General features: G+C 40.4%; 1 protein-coding gene across 2 annotated transcripts in view; it reads left to right on the top strand.

Annotated features, from left to right (window-relative positions):
• Window positions 1-15,907, top strand: part of coro2aa (coronin 2Aa) — a 37,914-nt gene extending 22,007 nt beyond the window's left edge. For both annotated transcript variants that reach the window (XM_085781105.1, XM_085781113.1), the window contains exons 2-12: window positions 3,900-4,100; window positions 8,147-8,263; window positions 8,743-8,892; window positions 10,013-10,192; window positions 11,253-11,369; window positions 13,119-13,223; window positions 13,319-13,415; window positions 14,328-14,440; window positions 14,544-14,634; window positions 14,770-15,023; window positions 15,393-15,907. In XM_085781105.1, coding sequence (XP_085637231.1) covers window positions 3,900-4,100; window positions 8,147-8,263; window positions 8,743-8,892; window positions 10,013-10,192; window positions 11,253-11,369; window positions 13,119-13,223; window positions 13,319-13,415; window positions 14,328-14,440; window positions 14,544-14,634; window positions 14,770-15,023; window positions 15,393-15,518 — 1,551 coding nt within the window. In that variant the 3' untranslated portion in view covers window positions 15,519-15,907. The remainder of the gene's footprint in view (window positions 1-3,899; window positions 4,101-8,146; window positions 8,264-8,742; window positions 8,893-10,012; window positions 10,193-11,252; window positions 11,370-13,118; window positions 13,224-13,318; window positions 13,416-14,327; window positions 14,441-14,543; window positions 14,635-14,769; window positions 15,024-15,392) is intronic.
• The last annotated feature ends 924 nt before the right edge of the window (window positions 15,908-16,831 follow it).

Here is a 16,831-nt window from a genome sequence, read left to right as displayed (position 1 = left end):
CTACGCTATATCTCTTTTTTAAAATCATATCTGTGTTTTCAGTTTAGTTTTATGACTGTTTTTACAGCCCCCTTATTGCGGTCGCTGCTGTGACTCACTGGTCATGGACTTAAATAAATTTCCCTCTGACTGCATCTCCTTTTTTGTCAAATTGTGCCAGACATAAAGCATGTCAAAGAAAGTTCTTGAGAGTAAATTTTTTTTTTCTTCCCCCTGCTGTCAGTGAACGTGCCTGGTTGTCTTTTTGATCAGCGAGAAGCCGGTGTAAAAATAGCCAGAATAGTGTTTTTCGTCATCAGTTCTGCGAGGAGGAGCAGGGAGAGACTCGGCCCACCCTGCAGCCCCCGCTGTGTACCTGCTGTAAGACGGCAGCTGAGAGGAAGCTGCCACTGGCCTGATTACAACCTGATTTAGATGTGACAAGATGTCTTAGCTTTCTGCCCTGGAAGCTTCTCTCTCTGGGCGTGTAAGCCTCAGCAGAACATGAATGCTGATTTCCACAACCCAGATGTGCTGTGCTCTGGTTGGGAAGTGCATGGCCGCTGCTTTCAGTCCTTTTATCAAAATACCCACCCCCTCGCGGAGGCATTCATATGCTGAAGTAAAAAGTGTATTACAGTTCATGCCTGTCAGGGAGTCAATTTCTCTCACGCCCTCATGCGTGTCGGCTTTTTTAGTTGTTAACATACTCAAGCTCCTATAAGGAAGTTGCCCTTAAATAGTTCTTGTGTTATGTACTGTACAGCGTGTGGCCTTTTCTTTCGCAAAGACAAAGGAAGATAATGATCAGTCATGTATGTTGGAAAGTTTGTATTGTAACGCTGCGTGTTATCAGAGACAGTTGGGTTTACATAATTGGAATAGCTTTACAACTACACGGATGACTCAGCAGGAGGGAATCTGAAGTATACATGGTAAGGTCAGGCACAACCGCAGTGATTTTTTTTGATTCATTAACAATTTGATTGAAACTAAATTGTTTTTTTTCCAAATAAGCACAATTCATTTCTGTTTAGCAGTTGGATGTACAATTTTAGAACTCCACTGCGAGCATAATCACCATGATCTATAGGTACTGTATAATATGATACAAAGAATACAAATAATATAAAACATTCAGACAATCATGGTCATCAGAGGATGAATCTTTTGTGATCAATTTTCTCCATCTTCATCTTTTAACTTTATTGCCATGATGCCATTGGGTTCACACATTGATGAATCCCTAAAAATAGCACCATCATCTGGTCAGTATTTCAATTATGGAAAATACACTAGTTTATGACCCACGGTCCTTTATTAATGTTAATTTTAGCATGCTAACATGCTAGTAGAAACATTATAGCCTAATTGCTGTTATAGTGCATGTGTGTTTTGTCAGTGTGAACATGTTGCCGTGCTTACCGAAGCTTTAGTGTTTAACTCAAAGTGCAGTCTCACAGAGCTGCAGTCGTATCAGTATCATATTATTCAAATTTGCTACGATGCCTTTGTCACTGTTTAGTTTATTGAAGCGGGAAAAATGTGTAACAAATGCTGATAAGTTAATGGTGTGTGAACAGTACTGCAGGAAGAGCTTCATGCATGATCCTGTGGATTTGACAGATTTCGTCTCAGAGGCACTCAGACTCTTTAAACACCTGAGAAGCTCTTTGTCAGGTGAGGAAACATTCCTGTGTGACAGTACGAGGCTCTCAGTGCTGGCCCCGGGGGTAGAAGCTGAGAGGTGGAAGAGAAAGCTTAGACACGGGGAGTCGTGATCTCCAACCGTCCATTTCTGTCACTTTCTGGGATTCTCCTTTTTTTTTTCCTACTCATTTCTCCACTCAGCTTCTTTTCCAGACGGCGCTGCTGCAGCCCCACCTGCTTCATGCTGACCAAATACTGTTATTTTTACTTCCCTCACTGTGATGTCACACGCGGTTGTGTTTATTTAGCCGCCAACTGAATCACCAGTGAGCAGTCCACATAAATCAGCACAATGATGTCACTGTTTTTAGGGGCAGGATTGTTTGTAGGTGACGTATGATTTCTAAGAAAAACAGATCCTTGTGGTGCATTTATGCATCCTTTGTTGTGTCCCCCCCCACCGTCTCTTTGCTCTCACTGTGTCTGCTCTACGTTGTTGTTTGGGTCCTTTTTTTTTTTCATGTCCATCACTCTACTACTCCACCCCTAATTTATAAGTAATGACCATGCAGCAGGCGGGCAGGGATCCAGGCAGAGTAGCAGAGCAGACACACTGGCTGGCCGGACCGCGTCCCTGTGGACCGCAGCCACTCGATGTATCTCTCACAGTAATGACATATGCATCGACTGGCTTTAGGAAAGTAGCTAAAAAGAGACTCAATAATTGTCTCATTGGCGTTCCTTTCTATATTCATTAAGCGTTATACTCTTGATTGAGGAACTTATTTTACACCAAAGTCAAGGCCAAGAAATGTTAATAAAGGAAAAATCCTGAAAGCTTGACCTTGTTACATAAAACACACTTTAAATATTGACATGTACGACATATAAACAATCTCTGCTCTTGTTCTATTCTTAAAACATCAACAAGGTTTTCACACATATCTGTGGTGAATGTGTGTCACAATAACCTTAACCTTTGGCCTTTCACCTAATCCTAATCGGGTCCTCCTGAGATATTACACTCACTTCACTAGTGTGATACATTTTATACATTCAAAACAACTTATTGTAGAGTAGATTTGAGGGTGCAGCACAAGGTGGTGTCTAATGAATTTATTTTTAGATATGCAAATTTCATTTCCTTGAAGCTTTGAAGAAGCAATCTAAAGAGAGATCCTTGTAATGGCAACACTAGATCCTGACACTGTCAGTATTGTTCTGTGGTACCTTTGATGCTCACCTCACCAGACATGTTTACACATTACACCACCCACATAAATCACAATTGTTTCTTATTCAATGATTTTTCCATCATATTATGCATATTAATCCATCACACTGACTAAGTATGTTTGATCTGGATGCAAATTGTATTGTTTTTTTCCAAAGGAAGTGATCAGTTTTCTACCAGCAACTGTTAGATGTCAAGAAGCTCAGTGATTGTTTGCAGTGATTGAAACACAAGAAAAGCAGAATCAAGTCAAACAACATCAAAACTCACTGTTATCATATCATGGGAATAGAAGTGGGACTAAAATACATCCCTGTGGAACGCCACAAGATGAAGTGTGTGTGTATGTTCAAGTTTAAAGGTTCCTCAAATATTGGATTTCTTTACATTATTATATAGATTCATGATTATTTTTAATAGAAAATATCAGTTACTCCATTTTCAGCTGCTAGAACAGTTAAAAAAAATACATTTTTTCCTTCATATCTATCTATTTAGATTCAGCCCAGAAACAGGCGAAGGTGTCAGTTTTATGTAATGTTGCTGACATGATGTCAATGTGTCATCAACAGGTTTTTTTCTCTGTCTATTTTTGGTGGGAGATTTGCATCATGTGTGAAACATAGGCAAGACAAGTACATTTGCAGTAAATATCATCAAAGTCGGTGGAAAAAAGCCACTTTATGAAAGGGATATAACACAAAGCAGATAAGAAAACCACACTACTGTTTTCTTTTATTATCTTACTATTATTTTTCTGTTTTTTAATCATGTGTTCATGATTGTAAAGGCCTTTTTAACTTTTGTACTCATATAAGACAGTGTCTTCTTACAGTGTGATGATGCCAGTGCTGCTGATGTTTTGCACAATTGGTCCCTTGCTGTGTTTGCATGTGAGGAAGCAGCAGGAGTACTAACACCTATAAAATGCCCCGTCACGATAACTGTGCGAGATGGATGATTCTCCTTGACTGACCTCTCCTCTCTTTCTCATCCCTCCCTCCCTCCCTCCCCCCCTCCCTCTGTGCTCTCTCAGATGACATGGCGTCCTCAGTACCGCAGCTCCAAGTTCCGCCACGTGTTTGGTAAGGCCGCCACCAAGGAGAGCTGCTATGATGGCGTGCCAATCACACGCAGCGTTCAGGACAACAACTTCTGTGCTGTCAACCCACGTTTCCTGGCAGTCATCACTGAGTGTGCCGGAGGAGGGGCCTTCCTGGTCCTGTCCATCCATCATGTGAGTGTCTGCACCTCTTAGTTGAAATAACAGACTAATAGTATCTGTATTTTCAGATCCAGCGGTATGGACATTGATTTTTTTTGTAGGCCAGATTCAAACAGACCTCACCTTTTCACAATTGTCCATCCAGAGGAACTCATTAGAAATGAATGACATTTTACTTACAGTATACATCAAACCATCAACACATCAGAGAAAATGGCTACAAACATGCTGACAAGAGTAGAAGAGATGGACGTAGCTATACAGGCTGTAAAGTGAAAGTTTAGGCAAAGAAATATTACATCTTAGATTGGTGCATCTTTTTTCGATGATTTAGAAAAAAAGTTCTGTTTGAGGTTTCTTCCCGTTTTGCTCTCTGTGGGTTTCTCTCAATAAAATAATGAAGTAATAAAGTCTTGACCTCAACTACCTTGAGTTGAGATAATCTATGTTATGATTTGGTGCTGTACAAACGAAATGAAATGGACTTGAAGTGAGTGGTTAGTACCAAACAAAATAATCCTCCCTTCAAAACAGAAAATGACTGACATAAATTTAATATTACCATACCAACTTTATTTATAAAGCACTTTAAAAAACCCAGTGGACCAAAGTGCTGTACAAAATTAAACATAAAATATACAATCGGCATAAGACATAAAATGTACATAAAACAAAACAGAATAAAAACAATAAAATAAAATGCATTAAAATAACACTATATAAAACCAATAAAACAATTTAAAACATAGCACATAAGTAAAAATTAGTCAATAAAATAAATAATAGCAGATTAAAAGTCATCAATATTAAAGTGAAATCAAATGGCAGTTCAGTCTTAATATTACAGTACTAAACATATAGTACAAATATTAAGGTTTTCTATTACAGGCAGAGTTATTGTGCCATCTTTGTCTGTTTTTTATTGAGTGATTTGAGCTCAAAACATTTCCTTGAGTAATTTGAAACCCCTTTTAGGGAACAAACTATCCTGTAAATACTCAATGGACTTCAGAAATTTCAAAAACAAAATTGTCTCTGTTTTCAAGGTGGCAGTTTAAGTCAGAAGTGAGTAAGTAAAGGCAAAAAAAAAAGTGAGTCTTTCATGGCCACTTTATGCCCCTGCACACACAGCACACCTGGAAAAGACAGCTCTGCTCTCACAATATAAATAGCGCAGCAGCAGTGGAGCCACAAGACTGTCTAAATACCAGGAAACCCCGCGGCAGCTCATTCACCACAACCTAAACGTCACATGTGGTCCCCACCATTATTCTGATCTTATCTCTCTGACCCGCGTCTGCTCAGAAGTGTTTCATCCGACGCTCTTCCAGACATTATTTATGGATATTATCACATCTACCGGTGTTATCAGTAACAATACTGATCTCTCTAGTAAACTCAGCCTGGCTGCTCCACTCGTGTGCAGGTAAAAATTTACAGTCCTGCTGTAAATCCTCGGTGCGGAGTGATTCATCAAGCCGAACACCTCTCCCTCCTCTCTCCCTCTCTCCGTCTGTCTCCATCTTTTTAAATCGTCTCGGTGAATTATCACTACCTTCCTGGCACGGGCAAGAGTTGCATATGAGCTCAGGAATGACATAACTCATCTTCTGACCACCTCTTCCCCTCCTGTCTCGAAGAAGTGAAACTTCTGGACTCCCCCCCCTCTCTCCTCCTCCTCCTCCTCCTCCTCCTCCTCCTCCTCCTCCTCCTCTCCCTCCCCCCAACGGCCTCCACATCTCACCTATGTGTGTGTGCACTTACAGATAAGCTATAGTTCTGTGGAGAACGTAGTTAACACACATAAATATAAGAACAGAAGAGCTTTGTTCTACTCACTGTGATGGGTTCGCTGGGAGCACATACAAAGGTTACATCATTCCTTTGTTCCAGACACACCTTACCTGCACTGTAATGTGGCCCGCAGGTGTGTGTGTGTGTGTGTGTGTGTGTGTGTGTGTGTGTGTGTGTGTGTGTGTGAGTCAGTTGAAAAAAGGTTATGTTCATACAAACTGGATAATGAGTGCTATAGTTGAAGTAGAGGACCTCAAGCAACATAGAGCATAGATTACAGTGTGTGTGTGTGTGTGTTTCATTTTAATGTCATGGAGGATTAAGAGAACACCAGAGCCAACCCTTAACCTAACACACACAGATCAACCTGTCCTGTTTCCTCTACTTGGATACGATTGTTTTAAAAGAGTTTAAAAAAAAATGTTTTTGTTATGATTGAATAGTAAATTTAGACAGGTAAGCAGGACAGATTTGAACACGTGGAACTGCAGGTAGGACAAAGCCTCCATGGCTTCGTGCTACCAGGTGAGCCAACAAGCCTATGTCACAGATTTTCACGCATTTTACTCACACATAGGCTTTTATTTTAGGCTTAAAACCTGCCTGTGGATCCCATTGCTTCTAACGCATGCTGTGCCTGCCGGCGGGCCAGTGGGTTTCAAGGGATCAAAGGACACACATGAAAAAAGTCGTGCAAGGCCTATTGAGGTTCAAGAGACAGCGGTGCAAAGTCTGATAAACTAACACAAGTTATGTCACAAGAGGCAGCATGAAAAGTATGGGAAAAAAAAAAAAAAACAGTCAAATGGCATTGTGGGTAATTGAGGCAGCAGGTTTTGACAGGTAAAATGAGTGTTCAGAAACTGAGAATATCTCTGCTGCATTTATTTGGATTTTTCTGAACTGTGAATCACTGATACTCTATCGAGTAACTACATGCATTGAGAATAAATAATTCTCCATCTCCCTGCCACTCTACAACTTCTTTGTGTGTGTGTGTGTGTGTGTGTGTGTGTGTGTGTGTGTGTGTGTGTGTGTGTGTGTGTGTGTGTGTGTGTCTTTCAGCTACATTTTACAGCAGGAGTAGCACTCTGATAAACTCACTGTTTACTACTGGCACCAAAACAGCAGACAAACAAAGTTGGTGAACACAGCAGCTCATTCATCCACTACTAGTAGAGAGTGAGATAGTTCACTAGTTTGGAGTTAGTGGGAAAAAACAGTGCACACTCTGGGATGAAGTGAATATTTGACTGACATTCATTAAGCAGCTGTTTGCTAACGCGTTTGCCACAACAACCGTACTGGGTGAGGATATGTCAGTGGTGTGTTTACAACTTGTTTTGCTGCTGCTAAGTGGCCAAAATCTGAGTTAATTCTGCTTTAAGCTCTGTACATTGTCAGACTGCAGCCCTTCGCTCTCTCGACTCTCTGCTCTGCTCTGTTCTTCACCACGGCCATGCACAGAGCTCAGTCACAGAGCTTTCATGTGGGCGGCTGCGTCCACTCGGATTTAACTCCAAAAAAACTCTGAAATTACAGACACTGGTCGGCTTAAACGATTTCAACAACATGAACTTTCAAAGGACTCCAATGTCCAAGTGCAGTCCTTCCAATGTATAGTCTTTATTCTTTCCCTGTCCTTAACCTCTTACTGTACCTTCTATGTACTACGTTGGTACTATGCTGCTTTGCGTCCCATAATTATGCTGCTATTTTAGGCAGGATCTCTCTGGGAAAACAGATTTCTGTTTTTAAGAGACGTCCCAGTTAAACAAAGGTCAAAAACCTGTTTCGTATCCGCTGTTATGAAATGAAGGCATTGTACACACTGTATGAATGCAGGGATGAATGCCTATCTATCTTAATTCCTGGAATGTATTTGTAAATAGATATTTTTAAGTGGCATTTAGTAAACACCAGGTTAGATACATTAGTATTTTAATCAGCAATAAATCAGTCAAATATAGTAACAAACAACACAATAAATCAAATATCAGTAATCACAATAAAATGAGAAAAGCGACTGAACTCAACTTCAGGACTGTATTCTCTAACCTTATTATGTATAACAAGAATGATATATAGTAAACCCACATGAGTGGATCTTCTTGACACTGATGATGAACACTCAAAATGTCCTCATGTCTGCATGTACAGTGTAGAGTTTTGTAAAGTATGTGATGCATGTAACACAAATATTGATTCTAATAACTAAAGTGTAATCAATTCCTTTTGTTTATTTTTGTGTTGTCCTCTATCAGACGGGTAAATTGGACCCTCTCCAACCCAGAGTGTCGGGCCACAGAGGCAACGTGTTGGACATCAAGTGGAATCCCTTCAACGACTACAGCATCGCCTCAGCCTCAGAGGACACAACGGTTTGTACACACACCCACACACACACACACACACACACCCATACACACACACATACGCACCGTCAGCACATTTTCCAAAAGGTTCATTGACATGTTATCATTTGCCCCAGAAGATGAGCATGTAGCAGCAGGGGGATGAGTCGACCGCCCTTCAGTTTAGTCTTAAGAAGAACGAGAAGTCATTCCTCACATTCCTCAGCTCTGACCTGGCAGAGACGATCAGAACAAAACCCCTGTAGACAGAAAGAGAAAAGAGCAGTCAACAGGTTTCATTATGTCATCTTCACACTACTTTTTACAAAGAGCGTCCCAAAGAGCGAGTTGTATAATTTGATTCCATAGTCAGTGGGCCGTACATCCCAGGATTATTTCCACATCGGCTCTTTTATATAACTGCAGAGGAGTTATGTGCAGAGATTGATTTGGGTTTTTTGTGTGTGTGTGTGTTTTAATGTGGTCTTGTGTGTGTGTTTGTGCAGGTGAAAGTGTGGGATATCCCTCCTCACGGTGTGCTGAAGAACCTGACAGTCCCATGGAAGGAGCTTCAGGGTCACAGCCGCAGAGTGAGCCTCGTCGAGTGGCACCCGACCGCCAACAACATCCTCTTCAGTACAGGCTACGACTACAAGGTGACACAGAAACACACTCTGAAACACTAACCAGAGCACAAAGTTGGCTAAATGTTTCTATGATAAGAAATGAAGTCAGTTGTTGCTGTGACATGTACTATAAGAAACTCTGTGTTGCAATGCAACAAGCTGTTCACAGCAGTGGAGATGGATTGCAGCTACAGTACAGATCTCTGGTTATTATAGCATTGAGTAACTGTATGAGGCATCGCCAGCAACTCTTTCCAGGACTGTCTTAAAGCGCATTAGTGTTAAACACCGGCAACGGTGCCTGTAGTTGCTTGTGCCTAAACAAAGATTGATTGGTGACAGATTGGTGCATGAAGAAATCAATAACAATACAACTATAAAACATGAAAATACACAGCAAAAACAATATCAAGGTCTGTTAAAAAAAAAAAAAGGTGCCCATGACACACAGAGCATTACATTTTTATGTCATGTGAATATTTTTTTTGTTGCTGATGTTGGTTTTCATTTATAGAATATAATCTTTTGACTTTTCTTTATTATTATGTATAATGACCTAAAAATCTCTATCAACACAAAGTTTTCTGACAATCTGACAAATCTGGCAGTTTGCCATGCATGTAGGATTTAGGATTTAGGATACGAACAAGTGCAGCATCATGAGTTCCTCCAAGTGAAGAATGTCTGAAGATTTGTGTGGCGACCTCCATTTGCGTGATTATTGCATTTCCAGTCCTTGATGGTCGGCTTTTCACCTATAGTCACCAAGACTGTTGGTTGCTTGGCAAACTCAAAGCAAAAGACTTGTCATAAAACCACAACAAGTCAGTTTTGGTTTTTGCACAGCATCTAAGCAGCTGTTGGCTGTGTAGTCTTACTTTGTGTATTTACCTTTCTATTTACCGTGCAGACGTGAGTGTGAGAGTTTTATCTTCTAGTCAAAGGCTCAGTGGGAGAGCAAATGAACCGATTTCCCAAAATGTCAAACTCTTCTTTAAAGAAGCTTACAAATTTAACCTTGCATGAAAACAACCAACCACTATTTGAGTTGCAAATCAAACTGACTGTGTGTGTGTGTGTGTGTGTGTGTGTGTGTGTGTGTGTGTGTGTGTGTGTGTGCCTGCACCTCCTGCCCTTTTCACACCTGCAGATAATGATCTGGAACCTGGACTGTCCAGAGCAGGTGATCAAGAACCCCGTACGGACCATCAGCCACCACTCAGACGTGGTCCTGTCCATGTCTTTCAACACAGACTGCACTCTCCTCGCCACCACCTCCAAGGACAGGAAGGTCCGGCTGATGGAGCCGCGCTCAGGAAACCTACTGCAGGTAATGCTCACTGTGTGTGTGTGTTGTTTTAATGCCTTTCTAAGGTAATAATCCTGCAAAAACATGACAGGAAATGCAGTGATTTCCAGTTATGTAGTTGTTATTTCAGTATGTACTAGCTTATGTAGTGTTGCTGTAAACTACAGAGATTTTTAGATCTTAAAATATCTGAAATTCATCACTTTTTGAGGATAATAAAAAATGTAAAACTTCAGTTGTCATAAATTCAGTTGGCAACTAAACACTACAACAACAACAATTTTATATAGCACATTTCATGCAACAAGCGCAAACTCAATGTGCTTCGCAAAAACAAAACAAAGCACAACATTACATAAGGAATACACGTAAAATACATATAAAAGACAAAAAGAAGGAAATGTACAACACAATTAAAAACTAAAAGCTTGTGAGAAAAGAAATGTTTTTAGTCTGCTTTTAAAAGAAGATACTGTTGTTGATACACTAGTTGAAATACTTTGTTGTGTATGAGACTCTGTTGCATTATCAACAGCTCATTTACACATCCTATGATTTTTTCTCACCTCACTCCTTGTTACACAGAGAATTCTCTTAGATGCACTTGCAGAAAAATTGTGTGTTTTCCCTGCAAACTGTCTCTTTGCATCTGCAATCACAGCTTTAAAATTCCTGGGGATATAAAATCAAAATGAAAATCAATTATAACTGATCGGCGCCAGATATTTTTTGAGGCTCAGTTGTGACGACCTGTGTTGCATAAGTGGGAGTTCCCTGCTCTGTTTCCCCTCTCCCAGTGGGGCCGCTCAGGCACTCATCCAGCACCACACAGCCAAAACTGACACCTCTGGTCTGGACCGGCCCACGGCATAACTCCACAGACCTCTGGGTCACCAAGCAAAGACTCACACTCTTAACACTGGTCTGCCCTCACACCCTTTGCAAGCTTGCATGAACAGACATAACAGTATAGGAGACATTTCATCATTGTGCTATAATCGAAAGTCTACACCTTTCATATTACTTAAAAAATGAATGATAAATGTTTAAGTGTTTAATGTGTTGTGTTGTGTGTTTGCAGACATCCAGCAGCAAGACCCACAAAGCCAGTAAGGTGTTGATCCTGGGAAACATGAAGATGCTCCTCACATCAGGCACTTCACGCTGGAACGAACGACAGATAGCACTGTGGGATCAGGTGAGAGGAAGTTCAATCAGGTGTACAGCACAGCAAGGTTTATTCTGACAGAAATAACTCATACCTACGATCTATTTACAAGCTGCAACCTTTCGTCTGGATCAAAGATTTTAAAAGTTTAGAGTATAAATAGTGATTTCAACACAAAATATTAGAATGCAGGCCCAAGTCACAAGCCCACAACAACCACAGAGAATTAATATTAATATCATGTTTTTATGTAAGTAATTGTCACCTCATTACACAAGAGCGGTCACAGCTCCAGGCAGCTCTGTTTCCTCATCTACAGCATTAACACCCCTGAGCAAAAGCAAAAGAGAGAGAGAATGAAAAAGACATTAACAGTGAGTTGCTAGTTACACCGAATCGTCCTCCTTCATTATGGTGATAATGTTCAGTTTGGTTGAGGGTTTTTTTTTAGAGAGAGATGTTCTATTCTATTCTATTCTATTCATGTTAAATTGTGTCATTTTGTTTTGCATTTGTATTAATTATTGTAGGTTCAATATTATCTGGGTGTTACAAAGAAATTCACAACAGAGTGTATAAGGTAAACAAATAGAAATAATATATCATATAAAATAAAAAAAGACAAACATTGACAGAAGGTTAGAGGAGTTAAATATTAAACATACATGACATTAAAAGCCTGTTGGAAATGATGTCTAGCAGCTCATCAGTTCATCTGTTTTGCTCCAAATGTGCTCGTATGCGACAAAAACATCATGAAAACACATAATACACATAAGCTCTTCCCATCCTGATGCATAATCTTTAGTGGCAGAAAGTCGATATCAGGCAACTTTATGCTACTGTCGACTACACCCCAGAGGGTAAGATTGTACTTTTTACTCCTGTACATGTGTTTGCACTTTCAGTTTCATAGTAAAAACACATTTTAAATTAAAAAAACACACATACACACACACTGTGTCATATTTCAGATGTCTGAGACATTGGCCTCTAAACTTCTCAGACGTCATTTTTATCATATCATGTACTATGTCACAAAAAAAGAGAAGAATGGAGAAAAGTCTCAACCAACTACAACAGTTGAATGCAGTTAATCTGTCTATATATAAATACTGACAATCTAATACTGTCATAAATAACAACGTTCACATCAAAGGAGTAATTAGTAAGTAATTATTAGTGGCAGGTACAACAACAATACTTAAATTTACTTTTAATGATAAAAGTAAAAGTGCTTCACTTCGTTTTATCAGTATTTTTACTTGAGCAAAGCATCTGGATATTCCCTCACCACTGACAATCTTATAAATATGACAGTATTGCAGAATAAAGCCCCCCACACACACACACCATAAGGTCTGATGCACAACTCCGCCACCTAGTGGTCAGATTAGTAAACATATTAAACCACACCCTGTTTTACTTAAAGAATTCACTCAGCCGGTGTCAAAGTGGAGTGAAGTTATTATCTTTTTGATTGTGTCAGTGCCCAGGGCCCTGACCACACCTGTTAGTTTGTTATTTTGTGGATGTAGCAGAGTTGTGTGTTTTGATGTGTGCGAGTGTGAGTGTATCGTGGGTGGAGGATTATGGCTGAAGCACGGATTAGGGATTGAGCGCTGAGTATTTTTAAATCAGCGCTGGAGAGAGTGCCTCTTATGCAGAAGTGGATTTAAATGATAGAGTGTTTTGATATGCGGGATGGTTGTTGCGCGCTGTTTGTGCCCAAGTTGTTGCTTTTTTGGTACAATTGTTGGTCTCTGTGTGTGTTTGCAGGATGATATGTCTGTGCCTTTGTTAGAGGAGAACCTGGACGGTTCCTCAGGAGTCATCTTCCCTTTCTTTGACCCTGACACACACATGCTCTACCTTGCTGGGAAGGTGGGTCTTTGAACGCAACCAGACACCGTCTAGACGTTCATAAACCAAACGCTTTGAATATTATGGTTACAAAGACTTCTCTTGCCTCCTGTCAGGGTGATGGGAATATCAGGTACTATGAGATCAGCACAGAAAAACCGTACATCCACTACCTAACAGAGTACCGCTCGCTCTTACCTCAGAAAGGACTGGGTAAGGAACACACAGGCACAGACACACACACACACACACACACACACACACAACACTTACATTTACTTTCAAATTCTACTTTCCTGGATGTTGCATTGTCATATGAAAAATGATCTGTTTGGAAACTTCTGGCTGCGCTGACTCTCTTGCACCTGTAAGCAAAACTGCTGTGCAAATAAGTCAGCCATATTTGAATAGCCAAACCATCTGATGGCAGCCAGTGTGTCGTTAGTAGATCATGTGAAGTGACGTGCAGCATGAGGCCTTCAGACCAACAGACAGACATTATTCTTCTTAAACTTGCTTGCTGTTAAACTAGAAGTAGAGGAGACACAGCTGTTATGGGATGGCTGTTTTATTAGCCAGTTACTGTTCGTATCATCAGTACACATTGTAAAACTATCATGTACTGCCAGTACTACAAAGAGTTGTATGAATAAGAGAGACATCATACAACATGCAGCACACACAAGCCCCTGTCCATTAATGCATTCAAAACCCAAACAGAAACAGGAAGAAAACTTATCCAACATATCCACATTCAAAGAGTAATAATCACTCATAATAATCATAATAATTATTGATCTTGGAGGTAATTAACACCATGTTGACTCTGTGCAGTGGTAACAACCCTCATCTACAACTAACAATATTCGAGCCTAATCAATACCCATTCATTGCTGCATACATACTGTACAGTCCCTACATTGGAGTAGATAAACAAAGCTGGATGAAAGATGGAAAATGATTGGATGAATAAACAGAAGCATGCTGTATTTATATGTATTGATTATATATGGATTACCTGTCGCACTTTGAAGCGTCTAACTGTCAAAAACAGTCAATTCATTTTAATTTAATAATTTATAAACCTTTCCAAATTAGTCACTCCACATGTGTGATCTCCTGCAGGTATGATGCCAAAGAGAGGCCTGGACGTCACCTCCTGCGAGGTGTTCAGGTTCTACAAACTGGTGACAATCAAGAGTCTCATTGAACCTCTAGCCATGATCGTACCCCGCAGGGTAAGACCACGTGGTGCCATTTTACATGTTTTGTTGTATTTTTCATACTTGTAGTTCTACTTTGGTTTGTCTGGTTGTGAATGTCCAATGTATATGTTTCCAGTCGGAGTCGTACCAAGACGACATCTATCCAATGACAGCTAGTAACAAGCCTGCTTTAACTGCAGAGGAGTGGCTCAGTGGCATCGACAAAGGTCAGCAAAGATTTATGCTTGTTGCTGCAATGTGCATTTGTAAATGTTTGCAATTTAGTAGGGCCTGGACAAGTCTCAGCCGGTTGCAAGCCCTATATGCAACTCATCTTTTTGGTCACCCCCCCCCCCCTCCAGACCCTGTGTTGATGTCTCTTAAGCCTGGAAGTCAAATAGCGGAGTCGTTTTCAGAGACGAGCAAAGGGCTGGGGAATTCTCTGGACAGTCGCAGGTCTCTGAGCAGACCGGGCATGCTACAGCTGGCGTACATTCAGGACCAACTGGGAACCAAAGACAGCAAAGAGGACAGCGGCCTTGCAGACAAGAGTCGGACGCCCGTGAGCAATGGAGACGACCTTGGACTTTGCTCACCACCAAGGACGGAGAACGAGGTACAGACCATTTAGTTTTGACATTTTTCACATATTTATTCCCATTGTGGATGTCCGAGATATTTTGCATTTGTTTTTATCATCAGTTTTTCGACTGATTGCCAGTCCACCACTTTTTAGGTTCAAAATATCTCAGTTATTCATTGTCCCTCTATCCTAATTACTTTAATGATCCTGCACTGTTCCTCAACAACCGCTGCAACAACTAATGGATGGATTACTATGCAATGAGTTGTTATAGTAGCTGGGCAGCAAGAGGACACTATGCAGTGACACTTTAATGAGTAAAATCAGATTAAAGAGGCTGCCCGCCCTCCCCTACCCATCTGCAGTATGAATAACACTGTTGTGAATGTGTCTTGTCCACAGTTGCGTCTCAAGTTCCACAAGCAACAGGAGGAAATCCGACGGCTGAGAGAGCTCCTCAACCAGAGAGACGTGCGCGTCAAACAGCTGGAGCTGGAGATTAAGAACATGAAAAACTCCCAGTCTTAGGGCTCACTTTAAGATTTGCCCGGCCTGCAGAGTTCACCTTCACCTCCTCATGGGACACATGCATTACATTTCAACTTACTAACCCTATTTTGGCACCACCCCGCACTCTTTTGCACTCTTTTGACTCACCTCTTTTCCTCAGATGAGCCCCCTGTACTCACTGCACAGGGCAGGGGTGATCTAAACCTTGACTTTGTGTTTGCAATCTCTCATTTTGTCCGTTCTGCACAGGGTGCACATATTCTTTGTTCATGTACATACACGGAAACACTGAGTTTTTACCCCGCTGCAACATGTTTTAAAACTCTTTGCACCTTTTGACCTTTCCCTCATTTCTTTTGTATGCTTCACAGCTATGCAATAAAAGGATGTTTGTGCTTGTCTTGACTGCATGATGTGACTGTCTGTGAGTCATTTGAAAGTTTGTTGCAGGGCAGGAGCAGACATCCTGTATGATTGTAATGATAACGCTGAATTTATTTTCTATGCTTGGTGATTGTTTTTTTGTTTTTTTTCCATTATGTAAACTACTGTAAGTGGAGATGGTTGTGGTGTTTAACATTCAGTATGTGTGCTTGAATGACAATATCATGATTCCAGCTGTGTTCTGCCATTCCATCTAGCTGCATTTGTTCAATTTTTTTATTATTATTATTATTTTTTTCTTGAATGACTGGAAAATTTGGTGAAAAATCAGTCTTTTTCACTGCAGCTATTGTATAAGCCAATTCTGTAACTGATGCCATGTAGCAGTTTTGATCTTAATTTTTATATTTATTTTAAAAATACAGTCAACGAAAATAATTGAATTCACATTTGTAATGTTGAAAAAATACAGCACACAAACTGTCTAAAGGCTGCTTGCTTTTCGCTGGTGAGAGGTCACCGTGAGGAAATATTTTGAAGCCATTTTTAGAGCCTGAGTACTGCACCACTTTCAAGTTAGCTCACATTCCTCTACTGTAGCTTTTACGTTGCAATGTATTTTCCCACAGAGTGGCTTTCTATTGCCTCATAAAAAAGATAATCTGTGATACTGGGGTTTTCTGTTATCAGCTAAAAGGAAATCTTCTATAATACTGATATCAGGAGCAGCGGAGATAATGTAAACCATTAGACTCCCACCTTTCCTCACCACTTTATTAGGTACACCCGTACTATCTAACTAACAGAAATAACCAATAACAGCTCTGCCCTGTATTTTAAGCTTTAAAATTATTCCACTATCTTTATTATTAAGGTTGCAGATTGGTGATATTGATGTGGAGTGTTATACTGAGGTGTTCCCAATAGGCTATTTTGTCTGTACCATT

This window comes from Trachurus japonicus, chromosome 1, assembly GCF_045865225.1.
Source record: "Trachurus japonicus isolate A0001 chromosome 1, Traja_1.0".
Lineage (NCBI taxonomy): Eukaryota > Metazoa > Chordata > Actinopteri > Carangiformes > Carangidae > Trachurus > Trachurus japonicus.
The sequence above is the reverse complement of the archived record's forward strand: the minus strand, read 5'-3'. Positions and strand labels throughout refer to the sequence as shown.